Source organism: Myxine glutinosa, chromosome 5, assembly GCF_964187855.1.
Source record: "Myxine glutinosa chromosome 5, kmMyxGlut1.1, whole genome shotgun sequence".
Lineage (NCBI taxonomy): Eukaryota > Metazoa > Chordata > Myxini > Myxiniformes > Myxinidae > Myxine > Myxine glutinosa.
In genome coordinates this window covers 166,107,912-166,129,754 of record NC_136265.1, presented here as the reverse complement: position 1 = coordinate 166,129,754, position 21,843 = coordinate 166,107,912, and the positions used below count along the sequence as shown (strand labels likewise).

Genomic DNA, 21,843 nt, shown 5'->3' with positions numbered 1-21,843 from the left:
GGTCAAAAAGTGGTCATGAAAAAGTGGTCATGAAAAAGTCATGAAAAAAAATCCAAAAATTGGAAGTTGGAATCTTGAATGCCTCCATATCCAAAATTGTTCAGAATGTATTAATCTACATGTGTGCCAATTTTGGTGCTTTTAGAACAATTTGAACAATTGGTTTCGTATTTTTTACTATGCCGCTGGGCTAATCCATGTTCTGTTGGTTGTGGAAGCTGGGGGTCCGGTACATCAGCCTGATGCCACACCATGGCCTGGAAATGTGCACGAGCAATGGCTTCATGTAAAGCTCCCCGTGTTGGTGGCAGCTTCTGTGCCTCTAGCTGTTTCTTGGTAAACAGTCTCCACCTCAGCTTGCCCACATCCACAACTGTAGTACGAGGCTCATACAGCTGGCATACAAATGCCTCAATGTCACTTTCTGTGTCAGCTCTCAGCTCCTCAGAGGCCCCAAGGTCATGAAACGCAGATACCACCTCAACAGAGCACCTATTGAGGGCTTGCCAACATGTGAGCTTTCCCTTGCCGGCAAACCGACCAGTCTGGTCTGCTCCCGTGAATGCATGGAATCCTGGTAGGGCTGCAGCCTTCCTGACACCAAGTTCATGTACTATTGGTTCCAGTGAGATTTGACTCTTCTTGTTCCCCACACCCGTGATGAAGTATGTGTCTTTGCATAGTTCATGGTACCGGTGGAGTGCTAGGATGAATACATCAGTATCAGGTGACTGAATGTACAGCTGTGTTGCACCTCTTCGGACGGCATCTAGACTGTGAAGAAAGATCCTCGTATCAGCCTCCTCCTGGGAGCTACGGAGATGCTGTATATCCATGCAGTTGGAGAAGACATCCTGCCTTGAAGTGACGATGAAGACCTTGGTAGTCCCCTCAAAGTGACACAGAGCTTTCTTTGCCAGATAGACAGTTAGCTCATCTTTGGTGTTGGTGTGCGACAGGAACTGTTTTGCTGTCAGTTTCCCAATCGGGGTGCTGTCTTGAACGTGGTAAGGAGAGCAGTGAGTTGTAGGCTGTCCAAGTTGGGATATCGTGATGCTTGATCCTACTGCCAGGTGGTTGTTTTGGATCGTGGACGAGTGACCCAACAGGGTCAGCATGCTGGGGTTCTGCAGCTTGCAGCTGGTCATCTGGTGGGATGATGTCGTCTTGTACGTCCTCAGCTTCAGCTGTTCGCATGATTGTGCGTGAAAGTAGCCACACTGTGTCCGTCGCAGAGTACGGCTTGGTGACATCTGGGTTTGACCGTGTCTTGAAGCTATACGTGGTACCTGTGGCAGATTGTTTGTTTGGTGCTTGGCAAGGAACATCATTTTCTCCTTCTCCTTCTGTGGACACTCTGTGGACACTTCTGTGGACATTCTAAGCGATGGCGGAATGGTGCATCTGGCTCTTTGGGCTTGTACGTGACTTGGCGTTTTGACTTGTAGCCGTACATGATGTTCTGACTGATGGTTATAACATCTCGATGAATAGTGGCTGAGCGCATAGTCTCTGGCTCAATGCTCGTGGCTGGTCCTTCCAGTAGCCAGCGGAGGAAAGCATAGAGTACTTTGGGTACATGCTTTTCAGCATCATCAGTGTTCATTTCTCCTTCAAATTGCCATGGGTGCTTGTTCTGACAAGCAATGGCACTGCGGAGAACAGAGGCACTCTCAAACAGTTGTTCGATGTTTTTTTCATTTGTCTTCGTCATTGCATCTTCGACAGCTGCATCACGCACGGCAGTGGAGAATACACAGTCTGACTCGTTTCGACGTTTTGGTTTCATGAAGTGAACGTCATCAATGTGAGAGTTGATTTTCTCCTTCATGCCTTGGGTAGTAGGTGATGGGACATTGTGCACACCATTATTGTCAAGAATCCTGGAGTAAACCGACTTCAGGTCAGACATGTTGAGAATTTCACCAGCTTGGAGTAGAGAGCGAACAAGGCTGACAAACTCAATGTCTGCGGCTATTTTGATAACATTAGTTTCTTGCAGTATGTGTTCTTTGTCATCACTTGATGTCCCACTCTTGGGAGCACGTTGGACATTCTGCACCCAGCATGGGAGATGATACTTGACGTCGATCGCATGAGCATCATATGCACTGATGGCAGCACTCAGCTGAACTTTCCACTTGTGGTTGCTGCCTTCTTCAACAGCTTTCTTCAGCTGTTTACCTGCGTTGAACGTGCATACAACATGTACACTTTCCTTAGTGACCTCTTGACAGAAGAAACAAAGGTCTCTGTTGAATGGAGTTGATGATGAACGTGTGAAGCGAAGAGTCTCGTCTTGCGTAGAACCTGAGGTACTTGCAGCGGCAGGTGCAGAAGAAGGACGTCCACACCTCTTATGAAGATGCTGGGTGTCGCCATGTTCGCAGGCTTTCTGGTGACGAACTCTAGCACGCTCCAGGTGAGCAGTGTTGCATGTAGATCCATAACATGCCCGGTGCCACTTTGCTTTATTGTTCCTCAAGTCAGTGGCAGTGAAACAGCTTAATCGTTCGCTGATCTGTTTGAAGTCGGCATCACCATATCGTGCCCTCTCCTGGATGAACTGGAGAAACTTTGCATATGAGCCCAGTGCTGGCTCAGTCACTAGTGCACTTTGGGGATCCTGGCACTGAATGCAAAGTGTGAAATCAGTTTCTTTCTTGGTTTTCTTGCTTTTTGGCTCCATCATAGCTCAGGGTCACGAATCTGGAACATACAAATAACAAATAACAATTAAGATAGATGTGCATTAAGTTAGATTTTGGACACTGGTTCGGCTGTGCCATAAAAACCTATTTTTATCCCTTGTAGGTTATTAAAGAAGGTTTCATTCAATTCTCTATCCCCAAAAATGTACAACTGGACACCAGAATCGAAACTCTAGGTCATTTAGAAGCCAAGATAATGGAATTTTACGTTTTCGACATCCGCCATTTTGAAAATCCAAAATGGCCGCCATAAAGAACTTGAAACAATTGGAGACATGTTTTTTCTAGAACTTATATCATCCCTAAAGACAGCCCAACCAGTGTCCAAAAATTAACAAGCAATTTCACCGGGCATTTCAATCTGCTACATTGGCCCCCCCACTAATAGGTTGATGATGGTGAAAATGATGATTGGAAAGCTCTTGCTGAACGTCATCTCGGGATATGCTCCGCAGGTTGGTCGAAGCGATGAAGAGAAGGACAAGTTCTGGTGTGCGATAGAGAAGCTGATGGAAAACGTGAAAGATGAGGAAGTTGTTGTGGTGGGAGGAGACCTGAATGGACATGTGGGAAGGAGTATGGATGGTTTTGAGGGAGTTCATGGGGGTTACGGATATGGTGTGAGAAATGGAGAAGGTGAAAGGATTTTGGAGTTTGCTGATGGAGCTGATTTGTTGATTTGTAATACTCAGTTCCAGAAAGAGGACAATAAGCTTGTTACATACACGTCAGGTGGGTCGACGACAACCGTTGACTACCTGATGGTGCGTCGGCGAGATAGGGGGCACCTCCGGGACACAAAGGTGATCCCGGGGGAGGAGGCTGTTTCACAGCACCACTTGGTTGTCTGCGACATAAGGGTGAAAGGTGCGAGGAGAGCTCGGCGGGTGAAGTACCAACCGAGAATGAAGGTGTGGAGGTTGAAAGAGGTGACAGTAAGGGAGGCATTAAAAGAGAGGCTGAGTAGGGTAGAGGATGATGTGGTTGAGCTTGAAAGTGGTTGGATGTCAATGAAAGCTAGTCTGTTGGGAGCCGTTGGTGAGGTATGTGGATGGACAAAAGGACCACCGAGGCACTCGGAAACATGGTGGTGGGATGTTGAGGTTGGAAAGAGGATTGACGAGAAGAGGAAGAAGTTCAAAGAGTGGCAGAAGGCGAAGGGTACGGGAGCAGAAACAGCAGAGCATGAAAGTTATAAGGCAGCCAGGAAGGCTGCAAAGAAAGAGGTAGCAAAGGCGCAGGAGGCATGTAGGAAAATGTTCGGAGAACGCTTGGATTCGGAAGAGGGTCAGAAAGCAGTATTCAGGATTGCAAAGCACATAGCGAAAGAGAGGTGTGATGTGATGGGGGTGAGTTGCTTGAAGGATGAAGTGGGACAAATCGTTGTCGACCCAGATGGAATTAATGGAAGATGGAAAAGATATATGGAAATGCTGTTGAATACAGAGAATGAATGGGATGGCAACATAGAGAGTAACCCAGTTTTAGGACCGGCAGAGAAGATAACTGAGAAGGAAGTTGAGGAAGCGATAAAAGCAATGAAGAGTGGAAAAGCGGGAGGGCCGACGGGAGTTGTGAGAGATATGTTGAAGGCAGCAGGAAGTTGGGGTGTGAACAGAATGACAGAAGGTAATCTGGTGGTGAAAGAAGGCCGCATTCCAGTGGATTGGGAACTGAGTACCCTCGTCCCTCTATACAAGGGGAAAGGTGACCCTCTGGAGTGTGGCTCGTACCGAGCGATAAAGTTATTGGAGCATGGAATGAAGGTATTGGAAAGGGTGTTGGAGAGGAGGATAAGGAAGAAAGTGAAGATCGACGAAATGCAGTTTGGATTTATGCCAGGAAGAGGAACGACAGATGCGCTTTTCATTGTGAGGCAGTTGCAGGAGAAGTACATGGATAAGAGGAAGAAGTTGTTTTTTGGGTTTGTTGATCTGGAGAAAGCATTCGATAGGGTTCCACGCAAAGTATTGACATGGGCATTGAGGAAGTTAAGAGTGGAGGAATGGTTGATCAGAGTAGTGATGGCAATGTACAAAAGAGCACGCACAGCTGTAAGGACGAAGGACGGGAACAGTGGTGAGTTTGAGGTGAAGGTGGGAGTGCATCAGGGGTCGGTACTAAGTCCACTACTATTTGTAGCTGTGATGGAGGTGCTGGCTCAGACCGTAAAGGAGGGTTTACCGTGGGAGTTGTTGTATGCAGATGATCTGGTGTTGATTGCGGAAAGTATGGATGGACTGAAGGAAAAGATGAACAAATGGAAGGAATGTATGGAGACAAAAGGTCTGAAGGTGAATATCGGAAAGACAAAGGTGATGGCAAGTGGTAAAGCATGTGGTGAGGTGGAAAGAACTGGGAAGTGGCCGTGTGCTGTGTGCAGGAAGGGTGTCGGAGTGAACTCCATTCAATGTACAATGTGTGCTGAGTGGGTTCATCAAAAATGTAGTGGTCTGAGAGGGTCATTAACCAGTGTGGCAGCTACATTCAAATGTAAGGTGTGCACAGAGGGAGCTGCAGATGGAGAAAATGTTGAGTTGGATCTTGGAGACGGCGTGAACCTGGAAGGTGTGAAAACATTTTGCTACCTCGGAGACATGCTGAATGGAGAAGGTGGATCAGACTCGGCAACGGTTGCTCGAGTGAGATGTGCATGGAAGACGTTTCGGGAACTGAGTGGCGTGCTGATGAGGAGGAGAGTGTCGCTGAAGCTGAAGGGAAAGGTGTATGCTGCATGTGTGAGAAGTGTTATGATTTATGGGAGCGAGACATGGGTAATGAACATAGAGCAGCAACGAAGGCTGGAAAGGGTGGAAATGCGAATGGTTCGATGGATGTGCGGAGTATCGTTGAGAGAGAGGAAGACAAATGATGAATTGCGAAAGATTATGGGAATATTGCCTGTGATTGATGCTGTGAAGAGGAACAGGTTGAGATGGTTTGGTCATGTATTGAGGAAGGATGAAAGTGACTGGTTGAGAAGAGTGATGGAAGTTAATGTAGAAGGAAGTAGAGGACGGGGAAGACCGGGAAAGACTTGGCTAAAGATGGTGGAAGAAGAAATGCGGGCAAGGGGGTTAACAAGGAGAGATGCAGAAAATAGGGCAAAATGGAGAAGATTGTCATGGGGACCGCAAGGCTAACCCCCGCTCTAGCAGGGAACATGGCCTTAAAATGCATGTTGTTGTTGTTGTTGCACCTTGATGTTTGTGGCTTGGCTGATAGGTAAACAGTATAGTAGACAATATACAAGTATATTTTATAGTGATTTTTATTTTTCAGGTGTACCAATTGAGGACATCAATGGAGTGGTAAACATCTCAGTGGGAGATAAAAAGACTATGACCCATGTTGCAGCTAGAGATTCAACATTGGCAGATGTCATCAATACCCTTGGAAATTTCATTGAGTTCGTTATTACTGTCCTGGATCAGCCAAACCAACAGAAGACCAATGAACATAATGCTTTCGATATGTATGAATGCTATGGCAATAGCTGCTGATAGATACATGTATGGCAACCGGACATTATTCTTAAAAGCCGAAGTTTTGGTCTACCATTGTTGTATGTATCAGCAAATATTAAAAGTAAACAGAACTCAATGTGACATAGGTTTTATTTATTTTCTTTATTTGAATCGTATCAGTGCATACATACGAAGGTTTACTAGTTTAGAAATCATAACATGATTCTGATTCATCATGTATGTCCGATCAAGTATATGTATTTAAGAAAAAAAACATATTGTGCGTTGCATAATCCATTAAAATTTAACTCTGAAAAAAAATAAAAAATCCTCCTCCCTACCCACTTTTTTGAAAAAAAGTGATGATAAGCAGGAATTTTTTTTTAACCAGCCTAAAGGGAGATGACTTGTAATACTAGCTACCACCAGGTGGTGCGATATGATACACCTTTACATCAAGAGAACTGAGGTCTTACCCCACCCAGAATCCTTTCCCCCAGATAAGCTACCCTGACAAAAAAAAAAAAAAAAATACTTGGGGAACCTTTAGGTAACATGCAAAATTTGGTTGGATTTGGTTCAGTCGTGTTTTTTTAGTTTTTGAAGCATATATAAACAAATAAACAAACACAAATTGAGCTTTATACATTAGATGAAGTGGATTGTGGTTGCATCTAGAATTACTGATTAGAATAAGTTATTTATTGAAAAGTTTGCAGCTCTAGTCATTTTTAATGTAAGTACGGCAAAGGTTAAAACATAAGGTCCAAAGGAGGTGGGTGCCGAGCAACCAGTTCAGGTGAAAATTCCTTCGCTTTGGATCACGTGACCCACATGAGCAGAACAATTCTGAACCGGCCAAATGTTATTCGCGGATATTTTCGTTTATGGACATTTCCATCGGTTTTGTGATTTCTTTTCCTGGAATATTAACTTTAAGTTGCATCAGAATGCAAAATTTCAGCTTTGTAACCCACCAAGTAAGTATTAGACATTTATATCAGTGAATCCATGTGTCAGTGGTTAGAAAGAGCTTTATATAGTTGACTGTAGACATAGATATATCATCGAGGAAACTTGGACGTGACAAGACGCCATCTTTGTCCACGGCATCTATATGATATCGTCATCCATTATCAATCTCTTTAACTTTACCTTCTCATGATCCAAAATGCTGTTCCTCCAGCTGTAACAGCACCATAACTCTTATCGTTATATTGTACTCTTTTAAAGTCTAACTTATCACTAGACAGTATCGGCCATACTATCAACTACCGGTACTGTAAATAACTTGGTTGTCATCCAAAGGCAAGAGATTAATTTTTCCACGTTGTCTGCAGGAACCGAGGCTGCGTGAAAGTTTGGAAAGTACCAAGAAACAATTTCTCAACAAGCTGAAAGACATTGAAGCGAACTTCCCAGCCTCAGAGAGAGAGAGTCCCAAATTACTTTGTGATACTATCAAGTGAGTAACTTGCACATCATTCTTGCTGCATTCTCTTCTGTTCCGAGGAGCTTTACCGATCAATAGGTAAGCAGAGTCACTAGCCTGTGTACTAACCCTAACCCTAACCCTAACCCTAACAACACGTATGTGTGTGCATGACACACACGTATAGTTTCTGACAAATGTTGCGCAGCATTTAAAACAGAAATGCAGGAGTACTTTTTCTTTTTCTTCCATATTCATTACATGGTTACAAGGAGCATCATTGGCTGATGGACACGGCTGATGTAGGTTAGGGCAGTTATTACCCTGCGCACGCAAAGCAAAAAGCGGGAATAAGCAATTGGTTCATGTCCGTCCGTCCGTCTGTCTTATCAGTTTATGATCGAGGAACAACTTATTTAGATCGAATGTTATATTTTCAACATGAATCGGAAGCCAAGTCTACCGTTTTATAATACTTTGGCTTTGAATTAGTCCCGATCACACATGCACAGAGAGAAATGAGATAATATTTTCACTCTCTCTGTCTGCCAGTCAAACATAATTGAAAATCATTCCAAACAGGAAGCTTACTGTTTTTAAGGACGTCGTAAAGGACACAAACAACAGGCACAAAGAACTAATTTAGTGTTGATCAATGATGTAATAGACACTGCATAAACCAGCGGTAAAACCTGACATCAACTCATCCTGGGAATTCTTTCAAAGTAAATTGCTCTCTCTCATGCACAGATTTATCCCATCTCGTCTTCAGTTGTCATACCCTTCCTCCCGTCCATGGTACACGGAATCTTGTGGTGAGGCTGTTGCCCTGAAACAACTTGCTTTCGTCTCCTGGAAAGCAAATCCAACGGAAGGAAATCTCATTTCCTTTCACAAAGCCCGAAACAAGTGTGTGTCCACCCTCAGGAGAGCCAGGAAACAATATCTCACCGTTCTCAAGACCGAACTCTCTTGTCTGTCTCCCTCTTCCAAATCCTGGTGGCGTCTGGTCAAATCTGTTTCTGGTGTTTGTTCCCCCTCCATCCCCTCCCTCACCTCAAACGGCTTAACGGCTGACTCCGCACGTGAAAAAGCTGAATGCCTCAACTCTGTGTTTGCCTCTAAATCTTGTGTCCCAAACCCATCCCTCTCTGTACCCACCATACCCAGTCGTACCCAGCTGCTCCTGGACTCTGTGTCCTTTCCTCCTGACAAGGTGGAAAAGTTTCTGTCAACCCTCGACTCTGATTCTGCAACTGGTCCTGACAGCATGAGCCCACGGGTCCTAAAATCATGTTCTTCCGCTCTTTCACTCCCTCTTTCTGTTCTCTTCACCCTCTCTTTTGCTCAAGGTCATCTGCCATCTGCTTGGAAATCAGCCAACATCACCGCTTTGCACAAAAAAGGTGCAAAAACAGATCCCAGCAACTACAGACCAATCAGCCTTCTCCCAATTATCAGCAAAGTCATGGAATCCATCATTGCTTCAGATATGAAATCTTTCCTCTTCTCCAATGGCTTGATCTCTGATCATCAATTTGGTTTCAGACCTGGTCACTCTACTCTGGACATGCTGCTTCTGCTTTCTCAACAATGGATGGAGGTCCTCAACACCAAACAGGAAATTAGAGCTGTCTCCCTTGACATTTCACGTGCCTTCGATACGGTCTGGCACCCTGCTCTGCTCACCAAACTCTCCTCCTTTGGTATCCATGGAAATCTCCACGCATGGCTGGCGGACTTCCTCTCTGGTCGTAGTCAACGTGTGGCCCTGAATGGGTTTCTCTCATCTCCTCTTCCTGTTCAGGCTGGAGTTCCCCAAGGTAGTGTTCTGGGCCCTGTGCTTTTCCTGGTCTTCATCAATGATCTCTCTGACTCTCTTGAAAATCCTCTCTATCTCTTTGCTGACGACTCTACTCTCTGTCGCTCCATTCCTCATCCCTCAGATCGGCAGACTGCAGCCTCCTCACTCTCTGCAGACCTGGACAAAATCACAGACTGGGCAAACAAATGGAACATGTCTTTCAATCCTGATAAATCTCACACTCTTACGATGTCTCTCCGAAAAGACCGACTGGAAAACCCTCCCATCCACTTTCTGAATAATCCTCTCCAAGAAGTTCTGTCACTCAAGCTTTTGGGTCTCACTATTTGCCATGATCTTTCCTGGGAAAACCACATTTCAAATCTGGCCTCCAAAGCCAGTCGCCGACTGGGCATCCTCCGTCGTGTGAAGTCCTTCCTTGACACACCTGAGCTCCTCACCACATACAAGGCTTTCATCCGCAGCTCTATGGAATACTGCTCTCCCCTCTGGTCTGGTGCTCCTGCCTCACACCTAGCCCGTCTTCACGCTGTTGAAACCAAAGCGTTCAGAATCATTGGAATCTCCCGCGATGAAGCTAACTCCAAGGGCCTTTCACTCACTCACCGCAGGCAGGTTGGTGGTCTTTCCGTCTTCTACCAACTCCTCTCTGGCCTTGCCCCACCAGCCCTCTCTGGGCTCTGTCCCCCAAATATTCCTACAGGTCGCACAAGATCTGCTTGCAACCCTCTTATGGTTAAACTGCCAAAATCAAGACTTTCTGCTCACCTTCACTCCTTCATTCCTCTTTTCTCCCGCCTCTGGAACAAACTCCCTCACTCTCTTCAATCCCACTCTACCCTCCAGGTCTTTAAAACAGCTGTTCACCACCATCTCTTATCCTCCCCCATCCAAAACCTTGATCTTTTCTACCCCCGCTAATTTCGGTCCCCATGTGTTTTATACCTCTTCCCCCCCCCCCCCCCCTCCCCTTCCCACGCCTCCTGCCCCCAAGCCCTCTCCCTCCCACACTTCTCCCTGCTCTCAAATGTTGTGGTTGTGTGCTTCCCCTTCTCTCCCCATCTTGGCTTCCGCTCCCTCTTTTGTATATTTTGTTTGTCTGGTTGATTTGTTTGTGAAATAAATGTTAGCTCTTTCACGAGCCTCGATTCAGTATACAAAAAAAAAATAATAATAATAATAATAATAATTAATGTATTTATAAGCCTTTAAACCTTTATTTAAATTGAATGATATACCTCAACACTGTAGAACACAAATCACCTTCATAATATTTCCAAGAACCTCCAGTTTTGCAGTACTTGGGTTACGTTCTAGGTAGTGTAGCAGCATAGCAAACCTGTTGTGCATTTTGTGATACAAGCACCAAATTTGGTACACTAGTAGACTATCATATTATGAAAAGATCTGGATATTGGGCCATCTCAGATTCAGAGATTTGATTTTTGCAAGATTTCGATTCGATTGGGATCGAAGAGAACACCTTCTTCGTCTTCTGTACAGTGAAGTTGCCAGCCCTGAATTCTCTGGCTACATCTGGGTGCTTCATTGGGAGTGCAACCGTGTCCCTCAGGTGAACAGGGACCCACCTGGCATAGTGTGTGTGGTCTAAGGCATGGAACCATGGGACCAGTTCCGTCAGGGCATCAAGGTACATCGTGAATGAAGCCTGCCGCAGAGAACGCACGTAGACCAGTACCAACATCTCTAGTTCCAGCACAGTTGCCCAGTACTGAAAGTTGGGAATGTCTTCTCCTCTCTGGTGACACCAGTCTTCGAACTCAGGCAGGTCTTCTGCATCATCAGCATATGTCATACAGTGGCGTTCATACGCACGGTGTTGCAGGATGTGCAGTGCCGCTGCAGTGATTTGATGAGCTCTTCTTGTGCGGGTGACGTGGGCAGCTCGTAGGAAGGAGTCGGCCGTCCCTGGCGTTGCAATCTCAGCTTGCAAAATCTGCAAATCTTGCAAAAATCAAATCTCTGAATCTGAGATGGCCCAATATCCAGATCTTTTCATAATATGATAGTCTACTAGTGTGCCAAATTTGGTGCTTGTATCACAAAATGCACAATTATTTTGAATATTTGGGCTAAGCCGCCCCACTAAGGGGGGTGTATGTAATTGGAGGTCTCAATCGCAGCCTCTGGGAAGTGGGCATTAGTCAGAGCCCTTAGGGATATTTTGGTTCAAATTCTTCCAAAAGCAACAAATTTGGTGCAGATGTTGCCCATGCCATACTCTTTCGATTTTTGACAGGCGCCAAGGGCGGTATGATCCGGGGACCATACCGGTCCATCCCGCCATGTCACCTGACCTATGACGTCATAATTAGGATATGCATCCAATCACATGGCGTACTATAAGTGGTCAAAGTTCAAAATCAATCGATCGAAAAATGAAGGCAGGGATCCATTTTTAAGGTTTTCATAAAATCCAATATGGCCGCCAGGTCACATGACCAATGACGTCATATTTATGACATGTATACAATCATGTATACATGAACCCGGATCATGATCGCACAAAAATTAAACACAAGGATATGGCATACAGTTCATAAAACATCAAAATCTGTACCTTTGTAATTAGACTGATGAACTGCATATGCCTGAAAATTTGGAAATAGACATCTAAATATTTCCTCTAATTGTAAAAAATAAGGTCAGAGTTCGATTACCCAACCCAGAAACATAAAATGGTGAACCTCGCGTAAATCTTGACAAAAAACTCAAAAACCGACATGTTTGACTCAAAAATGACCTTTAAGATGACCTTGAGGGTTGACCTTGACCTCGAATCATCAAAATAACATCATAATTGGATTCCTCGACCTCGAAAACCCCTGAAAAGTGGTATCATACATGATTCCAACCCTTTTGGTTATTTAACTGATTTTCCTCTAATCCGGGTGGCGGCCATTTAGTATTTCGCCAATATGGGCCCCCCGGGGGGGGGGGCGCCCGTCAAAAATCGAGAGAGTATGGCATGGGCAACATCTGGGCCAAATTTGGTGCTTTTGGAAGAATTTTAACCAAACGGCCCCAAGGGCCCTGACTACATGGCACGTGAGAGGGTACAGAAGAATCTGGGTGAAGAAGAATCTGGGTGAAGAAGAAGCCACCGATATGATATGTTCTCTAAGAACCACCTTTAAAGGCCATTTTTCCCCACAGAGCAGGAGTTGGCCTTTTTCGGGCACCTTGGTCCCCTTTTTGAAGCAATGTTTGTTATGGCCAGATGCCCTTCCTGCTGCCAACCCTGTTAGTCGCCTCTTGCGACACACAGGGAATTAACCAGTAAACTGGTACTCAATTTGCCGACCTCACGACCTCAGAAGGATGACAGGCCGAGTCAACCCCCCTGGTGTTAATTCAGCAATCAACCAGGATTCGAACCCAGGATCCTAGGATCCCAAGCCGGCACCCTAACGGCTAAGTCAACACCAGGCTTGACATGGATATGTTCTATAGTGATCAATAAGGCCTCCATCTCGTAAACTGACTCAACGTCGCCATATTAAGGCATATAAGGGTGGTGTACAGGATTGCTTCAGTAGCACTAAACTTCCGGATTAAAAAAAATAAAATTTAAAAGCACTTTTATTAAAATTTAAGTATATACTTAAACACTGCGTGTGGTATCATGTTCTATAAGCTCTATAGTTTGTAATTTGGCCATAGTGCCGGTGATAACTCGCCTAATCTTCTCGAAGGACACCGTAGGATCTTTAACGTCCACCAACTCGTGCTGAAAATGAGCTGGCTGTTTGGTGTTTGAAGACCATTCTTTGTGCATTGGCTGGTTGGGTTTGATTCCAATGGCTGCGCACTCTCACCAACTGGCACTTGGCAAGCATGGTGAGCGTGACGATCAACTCCTAGCTTGAATTGAGAGAGGTCTTCATCCTGCACTGGTCTGAATTAGGCTGAAGGGGACGGAGGGGTTCGTGGAATAATCGATATAAACTTTTCTTGGGTTTTTTTCCCCCCTTCTCTCAAACAAACCATTGATCGGAAGTAACAGCTGCAGCAAAAATATGGGTTCGTACAAAACAAAAAGTTGATGAGCCTGAAAAAAACAAGTGTGGAAATGTATATTATTTAAATCCTACCTATTGGCTCCAAAGGTGTTTTATCTCAGGTGGCCTAATATTTTTGGTTGTGGAAAAAATGGTTCTTTTGTCCACCATGTACCTGTGTGTATATACGTATATATACTGTAAGACGCTATGATGACCTGCACTGTCGGCCTAAAAAGCATTCGCCGTTAACTATCAAGATGCTTTTGTGGTGCCATATTCGGGCACTGAAGCAGGTTAGGTAAAGGTGTTTTAAGGGTGCCTAAGGTGTGCTCTTCTGCTCAAAGGGTCGGGCCGAGGGCGCCCGAACGTTCCAGCAATGGAGCGGTTTTGTCGTACAAACAGGATATCATTGTAGTGACGGAGAAGAGATTAACAATGCTGTGTCTTCGTGGTATTTCCTTGTATACGTAGGTGTTTACAGCAGATATTTATGAAGCTGCACCATATGCCAGGTTGTAAACCACAGATGGACTTGAAAACATCAATGAGTCTTGCTTTAAAGGTCAGCAGCTTCACAATTCAAAGAATTTTTTTAAATCCATAATCTAAGCACTGTGATAGTGGCATCATCTGTTTTTGGGTCATTTGGAAGTTTTTCAGATGGTGATGTTACCTGGACCTCATAATCAGGATATCAGCTCTAATCTGAAAAAAGAAATCATCACCGATCGCCTTCATTTCGTTTTTGTACTTTGACATCGTCGTTGACGTTGTGCCAATTTTTAACGATCTTTTGTTTTCTGTACTTGTAGGAAGGGGCACAAGTTTGGTACAATGAAAAAAGCAACAAGCTGAGCAGTGAGAAGGTGAGTTACTCAAGGTGTCTCATTTCTCCTTGTGTTTGCTTTTGTCAAATTCAGAAATCGTCAGCACTTTTGGGATTTTCACCCTTTCTTCATCTACCTTATAAGCCTTGTGTTGCCTTAGTGGTTAGGGTGCCGGCTTGGGATCCTACGATCCTGAGTTTGAATCCCGGTCGATCGCTGAATCAACGCCAGGGGGGTCGACTCAGCCTGTCATCCTTCTGAGGTCGGCAAATTGAGTACCAGCTTGCTGGGATGAATGATCCCGGTGTGTACCCTGATTTAGAATAGGTACACCGTATCCCTGCGCATCGTGAGAGGCGACTAAGGGTTGGCGTCAGGAAGGGCATCTGGCCATAAAAAATTGCCTCAAACAGGCAACCATGATTGTCATGGGTCCCGCAAGGCTAACCCCCGCTCTAGCGGGGAAAATGGCCTTAAAACGATCATTCATTCATCATCTACCATATAAAACACAATGGACCAGTTTGTGTGTTTGTACAGATGTTTGTCCCCCTTCATAAGGGTAGGTTTTAAAGGCCAATCTTTTAACACGAATGTGTGTTCACTGCGGACTGTTTTTGAGGATAAAAGAAACTCGAAAAACATAAAAGAGTAATGATGTCACTTCTATTGGAATTGTAGACGGTGGCTTGCAAATCGAGCCTCAAGGGCGGTGTACAGAAGCATTTTTTAAAATAACAATAAATACAAGGCTCAGGGAGGTGAAATTCACTGCATGTGATGTGCAACACGAGCGGAGTAAAGCGAGTGTTCATTTACATCCGTAGGTTGTCTAATAAATAAAGAAGATACAAGCACACACCTGACACTAGGCCGAGGCTTCAGACTTTGGCACGCCCGTGAGGCTGCACCGTCAAATAAACCGTTCCAACCCGTGATTTTATACTAGTTGCTCGATAATTATCAATAATCCAATGGGTTTGTGCAATGTTTTCACACAGGGAAAACTGGAAAGATTGTCTCACTTGGTGCAGCTGTGTGAGCAGGTGCTGCAACGTCTCCATTGTCGACACTTGCATGAGATTCTCAGCAGGTGAGGCCAGACAACAAATGATTAGCTGTAATCAAGCAGGGTAGCATCATTGGCTGAGGGCGTGACTGTGCTGCTGATGCAGTGTCTCCTGTAGGTTATGGCAGGAATTTGTAATTTGCCCGTGATGCCGAGGATAGCTCGACTACAAATCGCAAAGGACACAGTGGGATCCTTGACGTCCGCCAACGAATGTTGGCGGACGGGATGGACGACACACACATTGATGAACCGCCGAGTTGAGATAATGTTGATGCTGGATTATTGTGCCCCTGATGTTGTTGTTGTTGTTGTTGTTGTTGTTACAGTGAGGGCAAGGTTGATGTATCTGTCATCCGTCTGACTGCACTGGGAGAGATGGTCAGAACAGCACTACCTGATGTGACAACAGTCGCTCAAATCATTGCACACCTGTTGTGAAATACTTGTGATTTGAAATGACATTTTATCAATTTGAATATATCAGGAATGTGCCAAATAATGCCTTTAATCTCCCGTGTGCCATGGCAGCTGGCTGCAGATATCACGTTTGTGTTGGAAGAGTGTGCGCAGGAGAAAACGAAAGGTTTCGACCAAGGACAGATGGCAAAGATGTTTAGTCAACTGTTTGTACAGACACAGTACCTGGATAAGCTCGGGCAGAAGCTGTTACAGGGGTCAGTGCACCTTGAGGAACATGAGGGATGTCTCCATCCCACAGGGACTGCTCTTGCTAGTCCTGATGTTATGTGTGCCTCCAAGTCTCCATTTGAGGACTTCCGTCTTTGGTTTGAACCGATTCATGAGGAGTGGCTGCAAGAGATTCATGCTGAAGGAATGATCTTCATAAAACGGGCTGTCGAGAAAGACAAGGTGACCAGAGAAACTATTGCACAATTAGAAGTCATTATACGAACATTCATTGCACATCAGCACTGTGTTGAACTGGAGCGTCGGTCGGTATCACGAATACCTCCACCAGGCTGAACAGTTCACGTTTTGTATCCCCCTGATAGGCCGGATCCGGATATTCACCAAAATCGAATCAATTTGTCCTTGTCACGCACCCAACCCGTCCATCAAGTTTCATCCGAATCCGTGCACAATTCTTTGAGATATCCTGCTCACAGACAGACAGACATCAAACAGACAGACAGGGGTGAAAACATATAACTTCTGTCCACCACCGGTGGATGTGGATGTGATAACATATAGAATCATAGATAACGTGATCTGCTTCTTCTTTCAGGCAACATTGAACTCCTGACCCAAGACTTCAATGGGAAAACAAAACATTCTTTTCAATACTGTGTGATGGCAACACCAATCAACTTTGTTTTCCATCACCTCTCACTTCTTACTCCCTTTGCCCTTCCATCCATCCGTCCCCAGCCTTTCCAGGTCACAAGCATTCTTCCACCAACGGCCCGCTTACGAAACTTCCAAATCCAGGCTCACTGCTCACTTCCACCACTTTGTTCTTCTTCTCTTCTGTTTGTGGAACCTCCTTTCTCAGTGTGTTCAAACTCTCACTCTTCCCTCCAGGAATTCACGTTTCCAGGATACCACCATCTCTTGTCATCCCTCCATCCCTACCCTTGTATTTTCATTCCTCATTAACCCCATTGATCCCTTTCCACCCATTTGCAGGTTGCTTTGGTTGATATGGATATATATTGGGGAGGATTCTTGAATACGATATTTGACCATAAAATATTGTGAAAAACAACATGGATGTGTTCAGAAAAATGTATCGATTTGGAATTGTCTCTTGTGTTATAAAATAATGATAACTGTGCAAGTCCATGATCTAATCATGAATCCCCAGGGAAGTTTTGGTGATTGATGAAATAATCGGAACTTACATGACACTCTGTTTTAGCACAATTTCATTGTGTGGGTTTACCGTGTTCTATAATGTAATTGTGTGGGTATGCCAGGTTCTATAATGTAAGTGTGGGTATACCCTGTTCTATAATGTAATTTGTGGGTATACCATGTTCTATAATGTAATTGTGTGGGTATACCATGTTCTATAATGTAATTTGTGGGTATACCATGTTCTATAATGTAATTGTGTGGGTATACCATGTTCTATAATGTAATTGTGTGGGTATACCGTGTTCTATAATGTAATTGTGTGGGTATACCGTGTTCTATAATGTAATTATGTGGGTATGCCATGTTCTATAATGTAATTGTGTGGGTATACCGTGTTCTATAATGTAATTGTGTGGGTATGCCAGGTTCTATAATGTAAGTGTGTGTATACCCTGTTCTATAATGTAATTTGTGGGTATACCCTGTTCTATAATGTAATTGTGTGGGTATACCATGTTCTATAATGTAATTTGTGGGTATACCATGTTCTATAATGTAATTGTGTGGGTATACCGTGTTCTATAATGTAATTGTGTGGGTATACCGTGTTCTATAATGTAATTATGTGGGTATGCCATGTTCTATAATGTAATTGTGTGGGTATACCGTGTTCTATAATGTAATTGTGTGGGTATGCCAGGTTCTATAATGTAAGTGTGGGTATACCCTGTTCTATAATGTAATTTGTGGGTATACCCTGTTCTATAATGTAATTGTGTGGGTATACCATGTTCTATAATGTAATTTGTGGGTATACCATGTTCTATAATGTAATTGTGTGGGTATACCATGTTCTATAATGTAATTGTGTGGGTATACCGTGTTCTATAATGTAATTGTGTGGGTATACCGTGTTCTATAATGTAATTATGTGGGTATGCCATGTTCTATAATGTAATTGTGTGGGTATACCGTGTTCTATAATGTAATTGTGTGGGTATACCGTGTTCTATAATGTAATTTGTGGGTATACCATGTTCTATAATGTAATTTGTGGGTATACCATGTTCTATAATGTAATTTGTGGGTATACCATGTTCTATAATGTAATTGTGTGGGTATACCGTGTTCTATAATGTAATTGTGTGGGTATACCGTGTTCTATAATGTAATTATGTGGGTATGCCATGTTCTATAATGTAATTGTGTGGGTATACCGTGTTCTATAATGTAATTGTGTGGGTATACCGTGTTCTATTATGTAATTGTGTGGGTATGCCATGTTCTATAATGTAATTGTGTGGGTATGCCATGTTCTATAATGTAATTGTGCAGGTATGCCATGTTCTATAATGTAATTGTGTGGGTATACCGTGTTCTATAATGTAATTGTGTGGGCATACCGTGTTCTATAATGTAATTGTGTGGGCATACCGTGTTCTATAATGTAATTATGTGGGTATGTCACATTCTATAATGTAATAGTGTGGGTATGCCATCTATAATGTAATTGTGTGGGTATGCCGTGTTCTATAATGTAATAGTGTGGGTATGCCGTGTTCTATAATGTAATTGTGTGGGCATACCGTGTTCTATAATGAAATTGTGTGGGCATACCGTGTTCTATAATGTAATTATGTGGGTATGTCACATTCTATAATGTAATAGTGTGGGTATGCCATCTATAATGTAATTGTGTGGGTATGCCGTGTTCTATAATGTTATAGTGTGGGTATGCCATCTATAATGTAATTGTGTGGGTATGCCGTGTTCTATAATGTAATTGTGTGGGTATACCGTGTTCTATAATGTAATTGTGTGGGCATACCGTGTTCTATAATGTAATTGTGTGGGCATACCGTGTTCTATAATGTAATTATGTGGGTATGTCACATTCTATCATGTAATAGTGTGGGTATGCCATCTATAATGTAATTGTGTGGGTATGCCGTGTTCTATAATGTAATAGTGTGGGTATGACAAGTGCTATCGTTACCTCTGTCACCGAAGTTGGGTGGAAGTTATGTTTTTCTTCCCTGTCCGTCTGTTTGTCTCTGAGCAGGATATCTCAAAACGTTATGGATGGATTCGAAAGAAACTTTGTGGAGAGGTTGAGTGTGCGACAAGGACGCATTAATTAGGTTTTGGTGAAGATCCGAATCCGGATACAAGAATTTTTAATGTTCTTATTATTGAAGTGATTCTTCACCATTGAGCGATGGGGCCAAAAACAATAAATAGCATGATATTTCAAAAAGTTGTCGACAGATTATGGCAAAACTTGGTTGATGAGTTGGTTAGGCGACAACAACAAGCCGATTAGAGTTTGGTTCAGGTCCGAATCCAGATCCGGCCTATCAGTTGATACAAAACGTAAACTGTTCAGCTTGGCGGAGATGTGCTCTCTACCGAGTGCTGTTCCAGTTGCTGTTTCTTTTTGGTGAATTTTTGACCGAAGTCTTATGAGATAAATGTTGTAACTCAAGGAATGTCATCCCACTCAGTGGTGGGAAGTTCAGTACTTATCGTGAGCAACTGTGCTGAACATTGTGTGCTTTCTTGTGAGGTTCAGTGCTTGTATGTACAATGACTTCCTGGCATGTGCAGATATTTCCCGATTTTTGAGTGTGCTCCCATCTGTACATTTGTGTCATTTGCATGCAGTTGGTGCCTGAACTCGACAAGGACTTGCACAGCACATCTGTGTTTGACATGTGCCAGTGGTTTTCTCAGCAAGAGGAGCTTTGGTTACAGGAAGAATATTCGGAAGCCCAGAAACACTTAAAACTTCTGGAACTGCTGTGTGACGTACGTATGTGCTTGCCATGATCACAAGTATACATTTGAGCAGGGTCAACAGGTTTTTTGCCAACAAAGTAGTCCTGCACCAAAGGAATTTGGCACAGATTTCAGTCCTTTGTCTATGTAAAGTTTTTCCAGCCGATTCCTTACATTTCCCCAGCGATGGGTGAATTCCCAGATTCCATTGGAACAGACATGCTTTTTGGATTTTGAAAGCGGGGAGGGAGTTGTTCTGAAATGGTGGTGTTCTTGCTTTCAATGATTATATTTTGTGTGCAGGTGTTTTGTCGGTTGGCTCAAGCTTTTGCAGAGAAGATGTGCCAAATCATCCCATTGGAGAAATGTCCTGCATCGACAGAAAGCTGCAGGAAGGTGTGCATATGTCCTCCAAGTGTGGTTTGATTGATTGGCACTGATTGGCACAGAATGAGATTCATGCAACATACGTATATGGTTGTACAGTCAGTGTTATACATCCTGTTAGAGGGGGGCTGGTAGGATAGCCTAAAGGTATGTGCAGTCACCTCTAAGGTGTCTAGCCTGGGTTTGAATCTCAGCCCAGATATAAATCCTGGTTTTTTGCAGGCAGAGCGAGGCTTCAATGCGTGTGTGTGTGTGTGTGTGTGTGTGTGTGTGTGTGTGTGTGTGTGTGTGTGTGTGTGTGTGTGTGTCTGTAACAATCCTTCCCACTGATTGGTTGGACCGCTGCCCTGACTCCACCCACAATTATAACTCCGATGCTTATTTAAGATGTTTCACGAAGAATATAATTAATTTATAATCATTTATTAACTCAATTAGGCTACTCATAATTATTTTTTTAAATTACACTGCACATGGTCACATATCATTTCCGCATATCTCGCAGGTTGTGGTTTCACTCACAATCAAAGCTCTGAGATACCTGTAGACTTGTGTGGCCCGTTGACTGCCCACCGTGAAATGGTGGTGCGACATCAGGCGGCGGTGGTTGGATTTGTCTAAAAAGAGGGCAAATATAGCTATTTTAAATTGTGTTACTCCATGAAGATCTGTTTTAAATCTACTTTAAGCCAGATGTTCATGTTGATTTTAAAAATTACTTGGAGGGACAATAAGGTGACTGATTGACTATATTGCATCAAGAAAAGTGAAATGAAAATGCAAAATATCCAATCAGCATCTTTTCAAACACAGCGCGGGAAGTGGTCACCGTAAAAGGGAGACAGACGAACGCACGGACAGACACCATGGTTCGCATTATATAATAGATGTACTGTAGATGTAGATGACCCCTTATTTACATCAAATTTATTTTTTCTGACGGGCAAAGGTTCATCATATCTTTATTAATGTGGGGGAGGGTTAAAGTGTGCACATTGTCAAGGTGTGTAATGAGTGGGTTAATGTGACGTGCAGGTGTGTTGCGGGCTGGCTAACATGCATGAAATGAATGCTTTCATGATGGGACTTCCACACCGCTGGAACTGGAACAAGTGGCAAGAAAAAGCTGTTAAGTGTGGCCCTTCAGATGCTGACAACGTCACCAAGCTTTTGAAGGACTGCAAATGTCACATATGGAACGAAATATCGAAGCTGATCACACAGATTGCTATACAGGTATTCAACAATCTCAAGGTATTTTTAATTGGTGTGTTACTCAGTGTTATATTCAACTTCACAAGAGGTTATGGAATAAATGATAGTGAGCAGACATGAGACTCGATTAACTCACCAGCAAAGATTTGGTCTAAAACTGCCTTGCGGTGTGACACCAGCAGGTGATGTTGGAAAAACAAATATAGAGGAGTAGGCTGAAGAAGAAATCCTTACTATAATTCACAGACTGTTGTGTGTGTGTGTGTGTGTGTGTGTGTGTGTGTGT

At 43.6% G+C, this 21,843-nt stretch overlaps 1 protein-coding gene across 4 annotated transcripts in view; it reads left to right on the top strand.

Moving 5' to 3' along the window:
- Positions 1-21,843, top strand: part of LOC137426779 (protein unc-13 homolog D) — a 101,702-nt gene that overhangs the window by 43,930 nt on the left and 35,929 nt on the right. For 3 of the 4 annotated variants that reach the window (XR_013623615.1, XM_078779024.1, XM_078779025.1), the window contains exons 13-21: positions 7,519-7,643; positions 13,932-14,022; positions 14,273-14,326; positions 15,289-15,380; positions 15,677-15,737; positions 15,888-16,229; positions 19,842-19,985; positions 20,259-20,351; positions 21,378-21,578. Coding sequence is in view for 3 of the 4 variants with exons in the window: in XM_078779024.1 (XP_078635150.1) it covers positions 7,519-7,643; positions 13,932-14,022; positions 14,273-14,326; positions 15,289-15,380; positions 15,677-15,737; positions 15,888-16,229; positions 19,842-19,985; positions 20,259-20,351; positions 21,378-21,578 (1,203 nt within the window). In the remaining variant the exon portion in view is untranslated. The remainder of the gene's footprint in view (positions 1-7,518; positions 7,644-13,931; positions 14,023-14,272; positions 14,327-15,288; positions 15,381-15,676; positions 15,738-15,887; positions 16,230-19,841; positions 19,986-20,258; positions 20,352-21,377; positions 21,579-21,843) is intronic. The other variant, XM_068115650.2, reaches the window with a different exon arrangement.